Source organism: Apus apus, chromosome Z (assembly GCF_020740795.1).
Source record: "Apus apus isolate bApuApu2 chromosome Z, bApuApu2.pri.cur, whole genome shotgun sequence".
Taxonomy (NCBI): Eukaryota; Metazoa; Chordata; class Aves; order Apodiformes; family Apodidae; genus Apus; species Apus apus.
The window spans coordinates 17,913,108-17,932,354 of record NC_067312.1 but is presented as its reverse complement, the minus strand read 5'-3'; the positions used below and the strand labels follow the sequence as shown (position 1 = coordinate 17,932,354).

Sequence of the window (19,247 nt, the reverse complement as noted above, 5' to 3'; positions counted from 1 at the left end):
TTTGATTGTGCTAAATGATACACTAAAAAATACCTAAATATGTCTGAAAAATATAGCTTCATTTTATAAAATGTCAAAATACTCCCTCATATTTATATTATTTATTGAAATTCAATTCAACATTATCTTTTGTTCCAGCTGTAAACTACACTGTTGCAGCTACTTGGAAAGCTGAGATGAAGAGAAAATTAAGTCCAAGTAATGTTTTATTTGTATGGCACAAATCCCTTCAGAGTTGTCCAGTATAATTTATAACTAATAAACTCAGACTTCTGTTACCAGTAGTGTGCTTAAAACAGAGATTGCCTAATTTGGATGGAGAATGTAAGCAAACATTATGAGAAAATTACTTTTCTGTGCTAAAATCTGAGTATTGTGAACTTTTCCAAAGGAAAAATACAACTTGTCAACTCTATATAGGAAGTCCATGCTAGCAAAGTAATATGCTGTAATCAATAAGTAACCAAAAAGAGAACAAAAAGGTATATGCAGTTGAACATGTGATCACGGTGTAACCAGGATATAGTCTAGCAATGTTTTTTTACCTAAGGGTAAACTTTCTGTTTACCCCGGCTAAAACAGTAATGGTTACTTACTCTTCCAGGCTTTTGTCTCCATAGACTCTAACCCATGTGAATATATTTCACGTCATTATCTAGGTTTTGATATCTATTATAAAATATTTTTATGATCAGCATGAAAAAAATACCTGCATAATACATTTTATGTAGCCTAACACATTGCAAAGGAAGATAAAAGCAGGTAATCTTGTATTTGCTTCAGCTGTAATGCAGGCACAAATTAAAATTTTAAATAATGTCATACCTTCCAGGGCAAATATTCTCTCTCCAAGAGCTTCAACGATAGTTAAAAGAGCTAATTCATCTGAGACATTGAAGAAATGCTTTTCAGTAGGCTTGCTGGCAATTGATTTTATTTCCTCTACAAATTTCTCAGTACTTAAATTTCCTCTGCTGTAGCTGCCAAGAATCTAAATAAAATAATTAAAAAAAAAAGAAAGAAAGAAAAAGAATTCAAGGATACATTTTATAACCTGCTTTAAAAAATACATTTGAGGCAGGTTGTCACAGAATATTGGGGAATATTATCTAATGTTAATTTGTTCTGTTAAAACCTCTCACAAATGAAGTTGAAGGCATTCTTTTACAATGAGTACTGTATGAAGGCTCAGTAGTTTTTCTGAAAATATCAGTAATAGCAAACAAATTAACAGTATGGTGTACTGTTTGTTATCCTGAACTGCCGTTTGTTTTCCTTCTTCATGAAATTCTAGTGATTTATTCTGTGATTCTACAACCTGTTGAAACAGGCCTTAATTTAGAAAAAGACCAACTCAACACTACCCAAATCAGAATACACTATTTCATTCGCTTCTACATTGGTATTAGCAGTTCTCAAAACATGGTATATAAGCAATTAATAACAAGTTAATTATGCATAGAATAATTCTTTTTTTTATGTGAAGATTTGCCCTATAAATACATACAACAATATTTGCATTCACTGTTAAAAACTCCATCATAGGACAAGACTAGATTTGGTTTGCAAGTTTAACATCACTGCTATAAAAATTCAGGTGCCTTAGTACAAAATTACTTCTCCTATTCCCAGACCAATAAGTGTTTTTCGTAGAAAAAATGGCTCTATATACTTAACTTGCTTTGAGAAGAAAGTAAAAAAATACACCTTTCATGTTATAGCATTCCTGGACACTAGAGCAATTAAAATTTGGTTTGAGAAGGGGATTGCTAAAAATTATTGCAGTTTCAAGGATGACTTTTTCTTTATTACTCTCTAGATTTATGATGGGAAACACTGAATACTTGTGTGCAGCTGGATTCAACTTCAGCTGTCTTTCTTTAAATGAAAGACAACATCTTTCTTGAAGTTGTATGGTTCCATACCACCTCATTGTACCAAAGCAAAGAAAGAAAGGAATAGGGAAGCAACAAGCCAATGTACCTTGCAAATGAATGAGAGAAAACAGATGGTTTGAGCATAGAATAAACAAATACCATGGAGGGTTCACAACAGTTCTATCATTAATGTTTCCATATTTCTTGAGATGGGTTAACCTCTATCATGTTTATCCTCTCATTCAGCTACTAAGTTAGCTCAACAGGAAAATGACAATTTCACAATTCCAGCACATAAAACAGTCCAGATAAACCTGTTTTTTGCTGATGGTTTACTTTTCTTTTTTTTTGAAGTAAGTAATTTGTCTGTAGAAATTTCTCAGGAGATCTGAACTAATACACTCTGTTCAACATTGCTCTTAACAAAAAGAATTTGATTTTATAGTGCCCCTCAAAATCTTTCTCCTTTTCCATCACATACACACAGACCTGTCATAACCAGAAAGACAGATAGATTGCTTTTTCTTATGTGCTATAAAATCACACAGCAATTTTTGAATATGTAGAGTTTTTATTTGTTGTTTGTTGTTTTTTTCTGTGTGTTGTCTTGTGTTTTTTGTTTGGTTGGTTGGTTAGTTTGTTTGTTGTTGTTTTTTTTTTTTTGTGGTTTTGGTGGGGTTTTTTTCCCTCTCTCTTCAGTCACTGTATTTCCATAAAGATTCCTAATGTAGCTGATGTGGGAGCCAACCATGGAGGGTGCCCTTCTGGACTTGCTGCTCATGAACAGAGAAGGGCTTGTGGAGGAGGTAACAGCTGGAGAAAGTCTGGAGCATAGTGACCATGAACTTACAGAGTTTTCAATTCTTGGAGAAGTAAGGAGGGGGGTGAGTAAAACTGCCACCTCGGACTTCCAGAGGGCAGACTGATCTGTTCAGGAGACTGATTGACAAAGTCCCTTGGGACCCTGAGGGTCCAGGAAGGCTGGACATACTTCAAGAAGGAGGCCCAGGAACAGGCTGCCTCCATGTGCCAAAGGATGAGCTGTTGGAGAAGAAGACCAGCTTGGCTGGATAGAAAGATTTGGCTGGAGCTCAGAAAGAAAAGGAGAGTTTATGGCCTCTGGAAGAGAGGACGGGCCTCTCATGAGGAACACAGAGATGTAGTAAGGCAATGTAGAGAGAAAATTAGGAGGGCCAAAGCCCAGCTTGAACTCAGTGTGGCTACTGCTGTCAAAGACAGGAAAGAGGAAAAGGCTGATGTGCTAGATGCCTTCTTTGTCTCAGTCTTTAACAGTAGAATGGGTTGTTCCCTAGACACCCAGTCCCCGTAGCTGTAAAATGGGGAGGTGGGGCAGAATGAGACCTTCATAGACCAAGAGGAAATGGTCAGTGACCTGCTACACCATCCAAACATCCATAAGTCTATGGGGCCAGATGGGCTGCACCCAAGAGTACTGAAGGAGCTGGGGAATGCACTCGCCCAGACTCTTTCCATCATTTACCAGCAATAGTGGCTAACTGGGGAGGTCCCAGTGGACTGGAGGGTAGCAAGTACGATACCCACCCACAAGAAAGGCTGAAAGGAGGATCCAGGGAGCTGCAAACCTGTCAGTCTGACCTTGGTGCCAGAGAAGGTCATGTAGCAGATAATCTTAAGTGCCATTATGCACCATATACTGAATAACTAGGTGATCAGGTCCAGTCAGCATAGGTTTATGAAAGGCAGGTCCTGCTTGACGAACCTGATCTTTCTATGACAAAATGACTCACCTGGTCGATGATGGAAAGGCTGTGAGTGTTGTCTACCTGGACTTTTGTAACGCCTTTGACACTGTGTCCCACAGCATTCTGATTAAAAAACTGGCTGCTCATGGCTTGGATGGGTGTGCACTCTGCTGGGTAAAACACTGGCTGGACGGCAAGGCCCAGAGAGTGGTGGTGAATGGAGTGAAATCCAGCTGACAGCCCATCACAAGTGGGCTTCCTCAAGGCTCAGGATTGGGATAATTTCTTTTTAACATCCTTATCAACAATCTTGATGAGTAGATGGAATGCACCCTCAGTAAGTTTGCAGCTGACACCAAGTTGGCAGGGAGTGTTAGTGTTAGCCTGAGGGTAGGGAGGCTCTACAGAGAAACTTCAACAGACTAGATTGATGGGCCAAGGTGAATTGTATGAAGTTCAACACGGCCAAGTGCCAGGTCCTGCGTTTGGGCCACAAAAACCCCAGGCAATGCTACAGGCTTGGGGAAGAATGGCTGGAAAGCTGTCCAGCAGAAAGGAACCTGGGGGTTCTGATTGATAAGCGGCTGAATATGACCCAGCAGTGTGCCCAGGTGGCCAAGAAGGCCAATGACATCCTTGCCTGTATTAGAAATAGTGTGGCAAGCAGGACTACAGGGGTGTTCATCCCTCTGTACTCAACATTGGTGAGGCCACACCCCAAATACTGTGTCCAGTTTTGGGCAACTCAATGCAAGAAGGACACTGAGGTGCTGGAGTGTGTCCAAAGAAGGGCAACAAAGCTGGTGAAGGGCCTTGAGAACAAGACTTATGAGGAGTGGCTGAGGGAACTAGGGTTTTAGTGTGAAGTAAAGGAGGCTGAGGGGAAACCTCATCACCCTCTACAACTGCCTGAAAGGACGTTATGAAGAGGTAGGCACTGGTCTCTTTTCACAAGTAACTGGTGACAGAACAAGAAGAAATGGCCTCAAGCTGCACCTGGGGAGGTTTAGACTAGACATTAGGAAGAACTTTTTCACTAAAAGGGTTGTCAGACATTGGAACATGGGTGGTTGAGCCACCATCCCTGGATGTCTTTAAAAGTCGTCTAGATGTGGTGCTTGGGAATATGGCTTAGTGCTGGACTTGGCAGAGTAGGATTAATGGTTTTACATGATGATCTTAAAGGTCTTTTCCAACCTCAGTGATTCAATGATTCTGTATTTCTATGATTCTGTGAAATGAATTTTTAAAATAGAAATTACATTTGGAAGTTGAAATATGCTTTTAAAATTCTGATTTTTCCCATTAAACTTCACTTACAGCAATAGCAAATCTTTGAATGTTTTCATCTTCACAATCATCAATCACTTCTTGTAATCTGTAGTTGTCATGTGATTCCCCATCTGTCACAATAACCATTACTTTTTGTACTCCTCTTCGTGCACCACGATCCTCAGTAAAAGCCTCTTTCCTAAAGGAAGCATAAAGTGTTTGAAGAAAGGAAACTTCAGCATTTAGCATGTGCATCATATCTGCATAGTCAGCCACAAACTAAAAGGAGACTTTATATTAACACAGAATCAGGAAAAGAAGTTTAATACTAACCATGAATAAATACAAACAAAACCAGGAACTTACATGACAGTTCATAGCCAGAGTCTCACAAACATTCATTCATTATTCATTTGTTTGAGAGCAATGACAGAAAATAAAATGCTAGATAGTGAAGAATTCTTTCACTCTCCAAATAAACTTCTGGCACCTTAAAACATATTTTGACAGCTTAAAAAAAAAAGAGTCAACATCCTTCCATCCTGAAAGTGTCATACAAAAGTTCCACCTATTTCCTATTGCAGCAGTACTTCAAGTGGTCCAAGCATTTACTCTGCTTGTTACCAGCACACCTTTGCACCTATACAATAAAACTGTGTGTGGGGGATGTGGCAGAAATAGGTTGCAGCTGAGTGGTGACAGGTGGGGTGACTGGGTTGAATTCTACAACCGCAGATGGGCAAATGAGCACTGAGGTTTTGGGTAGGTTCTCACCCAGACTCTAGAGGGGAAAAAGGGGAGGCTGGATTAGGGCTGTGGAGGAGCAGGAAGGAAGCAAGGCTTCCTCTTTTTAGAATAATATCGTAGAACTCTGACTGGTTACACAAGAGAAAGCTACCACTTATGATGGTCAAAAGTGGAGGAACAGGAAGACTGCAAGAACAGAGGAATCTTTTTCTGATAGTTTCCGTTTATACAAGCATACAACAGTTTGTGGTACACAGGGTTTTCTGAACCACATGTGGTTTCTGAGTGTTCAGCAATTCTCAACTGGCTCTGCTCTCATCAGTTTGTTCAGACTTCCTCAAGCTTCTATGTGTATCTAAGTAAAACATTACTGGCAAATATGTTAATAATTTTGTTGGGTTTAAGACATCATATGAACAAAACTTTGGTGAGGTAATTAAATAGTTCATCAGTAAGATGGGGCTCAAACCCCATATTAATCTTACCTTCAGAAAGAAGTAAAATCAGCATTACAATGTTACATTTTTTCTTGTTTCCTCTGAAAAACTTTATTTCCTTCATCACTTCTACATTCACAGTTCCCACCTGCTCTGTGTCGAAATCAGAGATTGTCAGCCCTTTTTTTAGGACTACAGCCTTGTTCTGTGTCTCCCTTTCCATGTTTCTTCTACTCCAGAGACACCTGTCTTTCCAGGGTGCAATATACAACTGCTTTAGATGCTGGACAGGGTCTGTTCACCCAGTTTCCTCCTGAATTTTGTTTGCCACATGTTAACCACACAGTATTTTTAATTGTTAAAATCTGAACTGTCACCATATCTGTTTATGGATGTTTCTAACACAGCCAGGACAATATCTTATGAAGGTACCTTGCAGTATCTATTCCCAGGGCTGTCATAGTTTGTGTGCCACCCCGCTGGCGTATTCTTGTGGCTGCAGCCATCACATCTTCTGTTGTCGAGTATGTATTCAGGAAAAATTCATGGACCACATTCTGCCCATACTGAACAATTCCAACCTGAAACACACAGTTCATGTTAAAAATCAACTGCCCTTAAAGAAAGCATCTGTGTCTCCTGCAGTGGCATAAAAGGCCATCTGTGCCTACAGCCAGAAAAATAACTGAACTTTGTGTGTTTCCCTCAGTATGAAACACCCACCAGCATTTGAGCAACATTGGCTAGAAGACACTCAATCTCATTCAACATTTTGAAGTTTCTGAATTGTTTCTATTAAAAAAATCCTCATTTGAAATAATTTGCACAGCAGCTCTGCTCTCCTCTACGCCAAGGCAGAACAATACCCTAAGCAACAGTGACAGCTTCTCAAAAGTTTTCCTTATAGCGTAAGAGGACATGATTCACTCACAGCTCTCCTCATTCATCTGATCTCATCATACATCTGATAGTTTATTTACTTACCTTAAACCTAGCCTAGAAACAGCCTTGCATGACAAATTTAGGCCCTCAGGGTGAGAGGAAGACAAGATACCCTTATCTTGATGAAGACAGCAGGGCAGTCCAGGACATGGCCACTCTCCCAGCAGGAGGTAAACCACTTGAGACTTGAAAAGTGCCAGAAGGAACACAGTGAATAAAAGCTTGGCTTCTGGAGAGGGGGAGGATGATAGAAATACTCTAGATTGTATCAGCAGGACAAATCTTTGAAAGATCGATGCACTGGGTTGGAACCCAACCACAAATACCTGAGGGAATCTGTTGCAAAAACAAGTGTGAAATAAAAAGATGAACACTAATCTTAATTAATTTGTCTTGTTCATCTGTGTCAGTTTTAATGTTTTGGCAGATTCCTGAAGGCTTTTACTGTGAAGATTCCACACAATGTTCATTAGCATATTTCAATGTTATGTTACACATGACAATTTATAGGTGTTATTTAGGATAATGCACTATTACGAAGCATATTTATGTCTCACTTATCTATTATTTAAAGCTCTATAGCATTTAAGTACTGAAAATCAATACAGCCTCTTGGATGTTTATGCCATTATATTATTTTAGAAGTGGCCTAGTATGTACTTTGCAATTGCTTTAGATGTGGCTTTTGAGACACTTTCTTAGCTTCTCAGATTATGCACAACACTTGTCTTTTTGTAGTAGAAGGGTTAGAGTTGGATAAATATTTGATACTAAACATCAATATCATTATTATGAAAAGCCAGTTAGACAATATTACAGGACTATAATTATAATGGTGTGTGGTAGCAAAACCTATTCCACTTAATTTCTGCATCCTTTTGAAAATAGCATTCAATCTGGAAGAACTCATGGAAGTTCAAAGTTATGACAAGTTGCTCCCTTTCAAGATACTTTAATTCTCTTTTGGAAGCATTCTGTCTTCCACCTGCAGCCAAGTATCCAGAGGCTGCATGTTCTTGTGGGCAGCAGCCTTTTAATCCTGCAAAGTGTTTACACAAAAGGCTGGGCCACATGTTGTATCACTGCTCAGAGCAGTCATGTGGCACTGGCTGAATCCCAAGCTGGAGATTTTATTTTTAACCCATTCCCTCCAAGGCAACTATTTTATGGCATGCACCTACAAGCAGGATGCTGCTAGTAATTTTAAAAAGATTGTCACTGACTGGTGGTAAACAAGTGCTTTTCGTCATGTTTGGTCTTTTGGAGAAGGAAGGATGCCTCAAGTATTCCAGGACTATGTGCAAGTGTAGCCAGTGAATATTGTACACCAGGGAGCCAGCTGCTGTGGATAGATACCAGGACTCCCTATCTGTAGCTTTGAGGATTTTATTGGTACCAAGATTAAATCAACTATTGACTGCTGCCAGGGTGAAAAGTTTCTGCCAGTCTTTCATGATTCTAGAGACCCATGTTGGTGTTGTCATTTTCCTGAAAAAGACTATAGGCTGACATGGAGTTGTATCATTTCCTATTTGAAAGGAAACGTCCATGATCACAGCAAGTAAACATTTTGAGCATTTCCTTCTCAGGAAGTGAATGGGAAGAACATTTGAGTCTGGAAAACTGCACTGTGTTGCACAGCTTGTAAGTCAGGAAGGAAAAGGGGCATGTGGTTATCTTATGGGATACAATTGTTCTGTGGGACCCTTCCTTAGCTAGTGCTTTCAAAACACGGATCATCATGTTCTACCTATTTCATGACATCAAAGATGAGCCATTCCTCAAAAAAGATTAATGAAAAACTTACCAGCACTGATAAAATACTACCAGGCTGCATGAACCAGTCTCTTACAGGATCACAGAATCTAGTCCACTTTGGAAAATTGGAATTGTATTCTACTAGGTAGCTATAAGGTCTGAGCTTTTGCAGCCTTTTAATCTAATGGAAAACTCCAAATGAAATATCTACATGATGCAAGCCTGCCTTTATGGGGCAACAAACGTGTTTAAACAGCATAACTTCAGCATGTCCATAAGAATTATGGTTACAGATGTATGTTTTGGTTTGCTTGTTTAATTTAAATATGGAAAATGCAATACTACAACACAGAAGGACACAGTTCTGCTCTACTACAGAAAACCTAGTATTTTTCCCAGAACTACTGGCCATAATCTAAGGAACATCTTTCTAATTCCTAAGTTTATGTTCCCTTCCCTAGCATTCCATGGCTTTTATAATACACAAGGGAATAATTCCTTAATTGTCCCCAGTTCCTGTGAAAAAGTGTTGTATGAGAGAACAAGCAAGGGAAGGACCGTTCTACTCTGGGACAATGATTTATCGTTGTTCTGTAAGTGAATATAGCCCCTTATTTGGAAAGTACATTCTAGCTTTCCCAATAAATTACTAAGCTAATCTATTTGCTAAAAAAACCCAACAACAACAAAGCCAAAATGAAAGGAAAAACATGGAGATGATATGCTAGATTTAATTTTCCCCATTGGAATGGAAGGAAAATCAGAAATATTTTTGGTTGCACTTATATCATATTTAAAGTAAAAGAAAAGCAGAGATCCCTTGGGAAGCACTAGTGGATAATCCATTTTATCATATGGAAAACTTGCTAAAGATACCTGTATCAAGGCAAAATTAAATTTTCTCTGCGATATTTAGTTTGCTCCCAGGGACTCCAATAGAAATTTCTTGCAATCTGTTGCAAGGGTCTTTCTTCATCCTGAATCTTTTTAATATCTCTTTACTACACTTCTGTTCTGGAGAGAAAATGGATCGTAAGATATGACACGGAATGACTTATTCCTTTACTGTCCCTTTGGACGTATAATAAGATACAGGGCAAACACCTATAGCTGCCTATTTCATGTATTAATGGACACATAAAACCTGTCTGAAAATTTCTGAAGGCCATTCCAAAATAGCTTTAATGCTGGAATTGAACATACTGAAGTATTCTACTTTCTCTTTTGATATTCTTTACCACTTAAGGTTGCTCATATATAAAGGATTAAAAAAGTGCAACCTCAAATTAAAAAGAGTTATCTCTAAAAAAGTTTTTAAAAGAGAAAGAAAAATTATCTTCCTTTGCAGTTACATTAAAATGTGGAATAAGGGTGGAAGAAATTTTTTATTCCTACTCGCAGTGTTTTTTCTCATTTCATTCGTTCTTCGTTTTTCTATCATCACTTTCACTTTATTCCTTTTATGCCTAAGCTCAGGATATGCATCTTAACCATCAGTATGGTGGTGTGGATTTTCTAAAGAACCAAATGAGAAAGGGAAGGAAATACTTCTGAAAAAAATTATACCATAAACTTTGGCTTTTTGCATGTGAATCTCACCTTCTAATTTGCTAAACATGGGGCACTGAGGAATTTCTCTTACCTGCCACAGATTTAATGACCTTTTTTTAGGATGGGGTGGGAAAAAAAAATATCTCACAAGCCTCTAATCAAAACATGGTTTTGAATAAGTCACACCCAAACAGCTAAGGAGTTATTCTGTAATCACCCCATTCCTTTTCCAAGCAAGAGGAAAACAATCTGATGTCAGTGAAAGTCCACCAATTTCTACTTTCTGAAAAATCCCCAGAAGACCAACATAGGAAAATCAGTTTAAACAGAGAGAAAGTAAACAATTGTTCCTTTATTTCTACTCTGTGCTCCCAGAAGAAAGGGGAAAATAAGCTTGTTCTATCATTTCTCCTCTTCCCCATTCAATATTCATTCATCTAAACACAGTTCCTGAGAAAGGAGACAGTGTGGGTGGTGATGTTATAAACTCATTACTACCTTTGGTTGTGCCAGGGTTTCAAGAAGGTGGTTCAGAGTAGAGGAGAGGAATAGAATAAGTTCTGGGGGAGCAGGGGAAGGTAAGAGGAACCGAGAAAATTCCACCTAGCTTTTGCCTTCCATTTCCAGTCTTTCAGCCCCTCTCCTGCTTTTTGCATTCTTATCTCCCTCTCAAATGTTCCTGTTCTTTAACAACCAGATGCCAAAGCTGACGTTCTCAAGTTTATAAAGTGTATGTGTGAGAAGAGGGGTAGCTGTGCCAAATCATGGGTGGAAAGGATTTTGTAGGTGGAGATGGCAGGCTGCTGGATTGTAGGCCAGCAAGGGACCTTCTGTGTGCAAGCTGAGCCACACAGATGAGGTAAGATTCCAAAACCAAACATAACAGAGGTGTGGCAATATAAAAATTTAAAAATTGCAGGTTGAGGAAGAAGGGCGAGGGTGCAGTAGAGTTGATTGTCCTATGTACTATTTGCACAAAGGCAGTGATGATTTTCACACAGCCATTGCCCCATACTGGGAAGTTCAGGTTTAAGCATTTTCTGAAGATGGCACATGCTTGACTAACCACCAGCTTAAGGAACAAGGAAGAATTTAATTTTTTTATCTTTCTTTTAAATTTGACAAAGTGTTTTTCCTTCTTACTCACAATATCTGGAGGAACAGTGTGTTGAAAATAACAACACAGTTGTAAAACTGACAGTTTAAAAATAATAATTTTATCAGTCAGTGTTCTGTACAGCCAACAGTGAAGTTGGGTGGTAAATCAGAAACCCTGATTAACCTGGAAAATGAGATGGATATTCTCTGCAGACAGATGAATCCTTTACACCTTCTCACAGTCTCCTTTGTGGGAGCAAGAGCTGAATATTAGGAGCTAACCAGAAGTAGCAAAAATACTGAGTAGTGCCCTGCAGCATAACAAATATCATACAGGATCACAGAAAATAATTTTTGGAGTGGGGAAAAGGGAGCAGTGAAAGGAAGACCTGGTTTATTATGTTGCTGTTAATAAAGCTTTCCATGTTAATATGTATCCTAGTGTCCATGTTTCCCCTTTCCCTGAGTTCTGCTGGAATTGCTATTTACATACTCCATTTAACAGACATTGAAACATATGTCAGATCAGCTGGAGTAACTGGTTCTATCTCTGTTAATTCTGGTTGAACTTCACTGATTTATAGCAGCTGGGAATTTGGCCTTCTCCACTCATATAAAAGCAGCTTCTGCCATTAATAACATGCAGCTTAACAGCCACTCGTTAAATACAATTTCAAATGTCTAAAAGCTGTATGCTTAATGCTCCACCGTAAAAAGTATTGAATGCTGCTCCAGAAAGCTTATAATCAAGGGCTGTCTGAACCACTCATGCACCTCAGAGGAGCAGAAATGATCTTTGTGCTATGAAGTACAAACGAAGACAAGAAGTGGTTGTAGAGAGGACGGAAGTGGGAAAGAACAATGTTCAAAGGGCCTCACGTAATGCACTTAACTTTTCTCTCTAGGTTAGAAAGCTGGTCTCTGCAGATGGCCTGAGTGCTGGGGTGGGGGATGGACAGCTTCCCTGACATTGCTACTTGGCAGTAGGCACTGTCTTAGTTGTGGTTTCAGCTGTTTTGTTTTAGTACTCCATTGCCGTAAGTTCTTGTAATTGAAGAGCTCCACAGATGACACTCACACTATTTCCTGTAGATTTTTTTTTTTCTCCTCACAAATTAAAGAAACATAAAATATCTACCATGTTACCTGTGTTTGCTGAGGACCTATATCCATGTTTTTCAGGAGGCTGTTTAGGAAGGCTGTGACACTCTCCCATGGATAAATGCTGTTGGACCCATCGAGGACTATGATGATGTCCAACTGGGTCTTACATTCTGCAACACAAATTGCCACATAAGAATTGAAACTAATGAGGATCAAATATATTTCACAGTTCCTATTACTTTTGTGATTAGTAGAGAAATTAATATCCATCTGCAGTGGGACTGAACTAACGTGTTTGACGCCAACTGTCATTCATCAACTTTTGCACTGTATTTCACAAAGTTCACATTCCCTTTTTCAGCAAGGCACTTTCTTGCAAGCAGAAATTTAAGAATGGAATTAGCAGATCACATAACTGGAGTATTTACTAGTGCCTCCTGCTTTCTTCAATGTCAATCTGTTTCTCTTGGATTTTTTCAAAGGACCAGGTCTTTAAGATTTTTATTTATATTATTAAATTTGGTTTGTATTAGGTCTTAATATACAGTCACTAGTTAAAAAGTCTTTTGGCCATAAGGAAAAAACATAAGCAACTATTTTTAGCAATTTTGTTTGGATGTTACATAGTGCTCTAACAATTGTTTATACTGAGATAAATTCCAAAAGTAGCAAGAATTTAGGTTATATACGGACAATGAAAACATTTACTAAACTTGGTAATGCTGGTAGCTAAGTTAAGGAGTTCATACTTTTTGGTATGCCTATGTGTATACATTTGTCTTGTCTGGCACTTAGTATTTTCAGACACACAAGAGAATTCCTGTGGCATGCGTACCTTGCACAGACGGAGCAATTGCCTTGACGGTTTCAAAAGTGGAGCTGACATTAGAACAAACTCCAGTTGTGTAATGCAAACGTCCACATTTATAAGCATAAAGAGGTCCACATGCCTTTAAAAAATTTTAAAAGGGTGAAACGTTGTTATGGTACCTAAGCAAATAGCAGACTTCTTTTAAACTTGGCAAAAAGTCCTTCCTTACCAGAAAGCCTCCTTTTGGGTTAGTCACTAACGTTGTTCCAAGAGTCATGTTTTCTTTTACTTCCACAACATTAGGAACTGAAGTAGAAGCTATAAATAGATCAAAATGCTAAGTATTTGGGAACATGAAAACAAAATATTAAAGTATATATCCCCTAGCATGGAGCTTCCAGCTTCTAAAATAAAACCCAGACTGACACTGGTTTCATCAAATATTTTAGCACCCTTCCTCCTCCTTCTTCAATTGCAATAATCAAGAAAAATCTCTGAGCTTGGCTTTTATCCCAGAAAATTTTTCTGGGTTGCTGTCTCAAATAGTTTTCTTGAACTGCAAAAAGAAAAAAAGTAAAAATAACAGCAGAATGAAAGCAAGAGATGACTGTTCACATAGTTTTATTAATTAGAAACCAAACATTCATTTTTTTACCTTTTCTATACAGGGAAAGAGAAGATAATGTTGTAATGACAAGTGTATTTAGTGAAATTCACATTAACCGTCTCTTCCTGTCTACATTGTGTATCTCTTGACACGATCAAGAGAATGTTTAATATTTACCTATGTAATTTGAAGATGCCTCAGCCTGGTTCTGGTTAGTTACATGCTCATCAAATGCTTATTGATGGCATTAGGAAGGCTCTTGTTGGCTTCAGAGATTTGGAAAGGGTAATCTATGAACGTATGCTCCATGGCCTTTGTGGCTGCATGACCAGGACTGCAAACCACAGCCAATTAATGCCAGTCATAATAAAGTTTGAATAACACAGGCAGTTTCCACAGGACAATGTGAAACTTTAAAATCAAAGCTATTTTTTATGTTAAAAACACAACACCCTTCACATTTAGCTCTGAAGTCCTAAGTAAATTATTTCTATAGAAGATATTCTCATGCACATTTGCTAGTTAAAATCTTGTAAGATCTGACCCCTCTTATTCCTCCACATGATACAGCTTTTTTTTCTTTCATACCTGGTAAGTTCAGTTTTATGCAGGGTGATTGGCTGTCCCTTCCTACAGGGCATTTGTATACATCTCCTGTTCTTTTTTCAGGTTGGCCAACTAATGGTGAACCAATAAGTACCCTGTAAATGAAATAAGTTACCTGAAATATCTCTTTCTTAAAAGGCACAAAAGTCAGCAAATAAAACTTACAGAGACAGCAAGCTCCTGTACAGAGAGTACAGGATGGAGAGCAAGATAAGTATTTTTCATGCTAATTTAGATACAAGCAAAAGCAGCCATTCTGCCTCCTCTTCAATATGGACACAGAAAGTAAATGTGCCTGCTCTTCAATATGGACACAGAAAGTAAATGTGCCTGTATACCAAATTACACAACAGAATAACATTTTAAAAAAACTCCAGTGGAAAATAAAAGTAATATTTTTCGGTGGATGACAAGCATTAAAAGTAATACAGAAGGAAATAGGTATTTTATTACTATCTCCTTGATCTTTAATATAGTTCAGAAGAAAATATATTTGTAATGCTGAGAGATCAAATGCCAAAGGAGAGGCTCACAAGCACTCAGAAGAAAAATGCAGTCTTAAGTGATGTGAGCCAGCAATGTAAAGTATGTAGTTGTTACTCTCATTATTAAAAATAATTATATTTAAAGGGTTATTAAAATAAATTTCAGATTTTTATAATATTAAGGACATTTATCCTGTCCATATTTTTCAAGATTTGGTGTGATTAAAAATCACTATTCTCATAAATTACTTTGTAAGCACCACAAATTAGCATTCACTACTAAATCCAGTTCTCAGCAGCAAATGTTATTTAGAGCTGGACAGTGTTTTCTCAGATCTTCCTTAGCTACACTAAATAGCCAGGCATTACTCAGCAGATAACAACTGGCTCCATTAAATATGTAAGGAAGAACATGGGTTGTATTAGAATTCACAGCATAAAATGGAAACAGAAATCCTGGCATTAAGAGTAATAGTTCAGAAAGATTTGTTCCTGGACACTTAGATGATGGTGAAGAATTACTGAGAGAACCATTTCAAACTTCAACCATAAATTAATTAGTCCAGGACAGAAGATGTTTGAATAGAATGACAACTATACTAAAATGTAAAATGTAGCCTGCAGATTTTAAAAAGACAGAAAGAAGAATTTAAACCCAGTACACAATCCAACTTCTAAAAACAACATACTGGAATAGCGGATTGTGATAAATTATGATTTTTTTTCATTATTAAATTAATTCTTTCTTAAGTAAAATAAAATGCTTTGAGTATATATTGGCTCTGACTGATCTTTCAAGCTATTTGCTGTAATGTATATATTTTTTACACCGAAACTTAGAAACATGCACTGCAGCCCATCATGCATACTTGACTTCCATTTAAATGCAGAGAAGCTGTGTGCTTGACATCCCATAGAAGGGTGATCAATGTTCAGCAGAATCATATCCCCATTCTGTTCCTTCCTCAGAAAGAGTGAGCCCCGAGCACAGAGGGAAGTGGTCTGAAAGGCTATTTTATCTTTTGGATGGGGAATTTTTTAGATTTTATTGAGAAGCGACCACAGATAGATTTACAGAACATCTGTTGCTGAAAAGCTCTATCTGTGGTATCTAGATAGCATTACAGCAGTTGACATAGCATCACAAAGCTGCTTTGTATATTTATTTTTAACTGTTGATCTACAGATTTCCTGCTCTGGCTGTTGCTATGTTGAAAACAACTTGAAAGCTTGGCAATATAACTGCAGCTCTGGGGTTTCATTTCAGAAATGTTCAGATCAAGCACAGAAGTTTAGATTCTTGTCTTCCTTCAGCAACTGGAACAGTCACCATTTCCAGCTTGTATTAGTTTTTGCTCTGAAAGGTTTCATTACAGTTTACAACAATACAGCTCACTTTGCAAAATACCAGCTCCTAGAATGGGTACTATTTCCTGAAAATCTAAATTGGCTCAGAGAAGGTCATGACCCTCAAGCAGATGTATATTTAAATATCCTACGATCTGGGCAATCAAGAGGTAGCATTTTCAAAAGCTGGCTCTGCAACTTCAGTTCCATGAACATCCCTTGTGCCTAATGGTGGACAGACTCTAGGAGTCAGATAGCCCCAGCTCTCATGGGGGATATTCCTTAGGCAGTGAAGAACAGCCTGATCTGGCAGTCACACAGTCACATGCCTGTTGTCCCAGGCTGCCTGTGGAAGTCCCTGGGTTTACCGAGAATTGCAATTACTTGCAAAGCTCTGGGAAAACCAGGGCAATCTGCACTGAATGATGAAGATCTCAGGATGCCCAAACATTTTACCATCCAGTTGCTATTTCAGTCCTCCAGCCCAATGGTTAGCCTGTGACATTTGTTCTTACAAGATAGAAGTATAAGGAGATGTTTATCAAAAGACTGAGAAGAAATAAACCCGTAAGCACACCAACTTCTAATACAGGAGAACAACAAGAAGGAAAGGGCAGGTTAAGATGAAGAATTCAAGTTGCAAATGTGAATACATTACCTACTGCAAAACATGATCAGCACCCGAAAAGAGAAGGCAGAGTAATGTATCAATAAATATTTTGACAGTGAAATCTTCCAATCAGTTAAAAAATTCATTCCAGACAACCTCTGACAGAAGACTTTAGAAAAAAATACACAGATTATGTAGGTAAAACAGGAGCAATTTCACTGTCAATACATTAGCACAATGAAAAAATACATTATTTTATTCTGTAAATGGAAAAAAGTGCTCAGGCGTAACACAAAACTTCCTCTGCTCCATCAATGAAGCAAATTACCCGCTTTGTGAGCTCATTTAAATCTTTGAAGAAATAAATATAGTTATAAATTTAGATCTTTCAGTACCAGTCTTTTCAGGTTTCCTTAGGATTCTGCACTAGTTTAAGAAATATGACTGACAGAATGTGAACCTTAGATATGGAGCAAAACTACATATACTAGTATATCACCTGAGTCACCGAACAGTTGATAATTTGGAGTTTCCATTTAAGAAAGGAAGAAAAGCAGCTTACCATTTCCCTTCCTCATTTTCATACTGTTGAACTGTGTACCCAAACATGTCCTCCATGGGCCCACTGAAGGTCATTGCATTTTTCACATCAACATTGGAAGAGCCGATGAAGTGAAAGAGAGCTTTAAAAAAAAAGTAATATGTAGTAATACACTTAAAATGGAGGGCTTTTAAGATATCAAGGTTCAGTTATGACTTAACAGGGGGTGCAAGACAAGGGTTGAACATAGCATTTGGGGCATGTTTATCACCGACAGCAAGAGATTTGAAATACAAACTTCAAATACACACATATACAGATAACTTCAGTGAGGTGCAGAACTAGACTTCTGTATCCAAAACCTATCTGCCATTCATTTGGAAATCACAATTCAAATAACATTAAATAAAATATTATTACCTTTGATAGCAAATAAAACAACTTTTGAGCTATTTTTACTCCTTGTAGCGCCACATATTTCTACTGTAAAAAATTTTCTCAAAACGCTCCTTCCCTCATTCAAGGTGGTAGTTCTCAAGCTTTTGTAGACTTGAGAGTTAATCAATTTTCAACTGTTTACAGAAGGCACACATAGAGAAAGAACATGGAAAAGCTTTCAGATGTATATAATTTTAATCTACATTAGAAGAAAATAAAATAGTTGTCTTTTCATTTTGTTCTAGAGTAACTATAAATCTTTCATATTTGGAAAATAACTAAATAGATTTTTAATGCAACTAGATGCTTTATTAGTATGTGCCTATTTGCAGAAATCCAATATTTATCCACTTAGGAAAAGCTGCTCTACAATGGTGTTTTTGGATTACAATGAGATAAGTCATGAGAGAAGATGTTTCTTCAGACTGATTTGCCCTGCCCTAAAGCACAGTGATCATCATCAGGGAAAATAAAAATATGTCTGTATAGCAAGTATCAGAAAAATTAGGTATATAGGGTGAAATCTCCAGCGTGAAGGGATAATCACAACCCACTGTGAGGCTTATTAAGAAGCCAGAATTACTGTTAATATATAAAAATAAGGCTATTCCTATTTTCTTTTTTTTCCTTTCTAATTTTTATAGTAATCTCCTCCATCTTTTTCATGTTGAAGTTTCAAAAGTAACCACTGACTGCTGCTGCAGAGCTGTGTATTTAATACATGAATGCCAAAAAACAGCTGAATTTGTAGAACATCAAGACTACTTAAAAACACAACTATGCACAACTTTAATTTTAAATAAGCATTTAATGAACATTTTCTGACATTTAACAGGTATGTATAAAGATACAAATCTATAACACTTGCTGCATGTCAAAGCATCTAAATAACATACAGTTACTAAAATACATCTGTATTAATCACCACTGAGATTATGATATTCTCATAGAAAGCTTGTTACTAAAATTAAACTCCCAAGTGGTCAATGCTAATCTGTCTCTCTCAGCATCCTACTTCCTGCTTAATGCAGTAAAATGATCACAAAAGACTATTCATCACTTGGTAGGTATTTCCAGTTTCACTGGACAGCAAAAAAGGAAAAGTTTCATTTGTGTTATTTTTAGCCTTTCTTCCTTCAGTCAGAGTCAGGAAATACAAGGAAGTGAACAAATCAAAACAGAGTTTACTTTTGTTCTTCAGAAAAGCTCCATTGCAAGCAATAAGAAAAAAATAGTGGCAGATGGTCTCATGGGAAATAATTTGCAATAAAAATAATCCATGCATCTTTCGT

At 37.6% G+C, this 19,247-nt stretch overlaps 1 protein-coding gene across 1 annotated transcript in view; it reads right to left on the bottom strand.

Annotated features, from left to right (window-relative positions):
• ITGA1 (integrin subunit alpha 1) overlaps nt 1-19,247 on the bottom strand; it is a 77,806-nt gene that overhangs the window by 33,059 nt on the left and 25,500 nt on the right. The window contains exons 2-9 of the mRNA XM_051641996.1: nt 17,539-17,659; nt 14,517-14,629; nt 13,551-13,639; nt 13,346-13,460; nt 12,553-12,680; nt 6,490-6,638; nt 4,922-5,072; nt 826-991 (exon numbers count right to left, since the gene is read on the bottom strand). Of these exons, the coding sequence (XP_051497956.1) occupies nt 826-991; nt 4,922-5,072; nt 6,490-6,638; nt 12,553-12,680; nt 13,346-13,460; nt 13,551-13,639; nt 14,517-14,629; nt 17,539-17,659 (1,032 nt within the window). The remainder of the gene's footprint in view (nt 1-825; nt 992-4,921; nt 5,073-6,489; nt 6,639-12,552; nt 12,681-13,345; nt 13,461-13,550; nt 13,640-14,516; nt 14,630-17,538; nt 17,660-19,247) is intronic.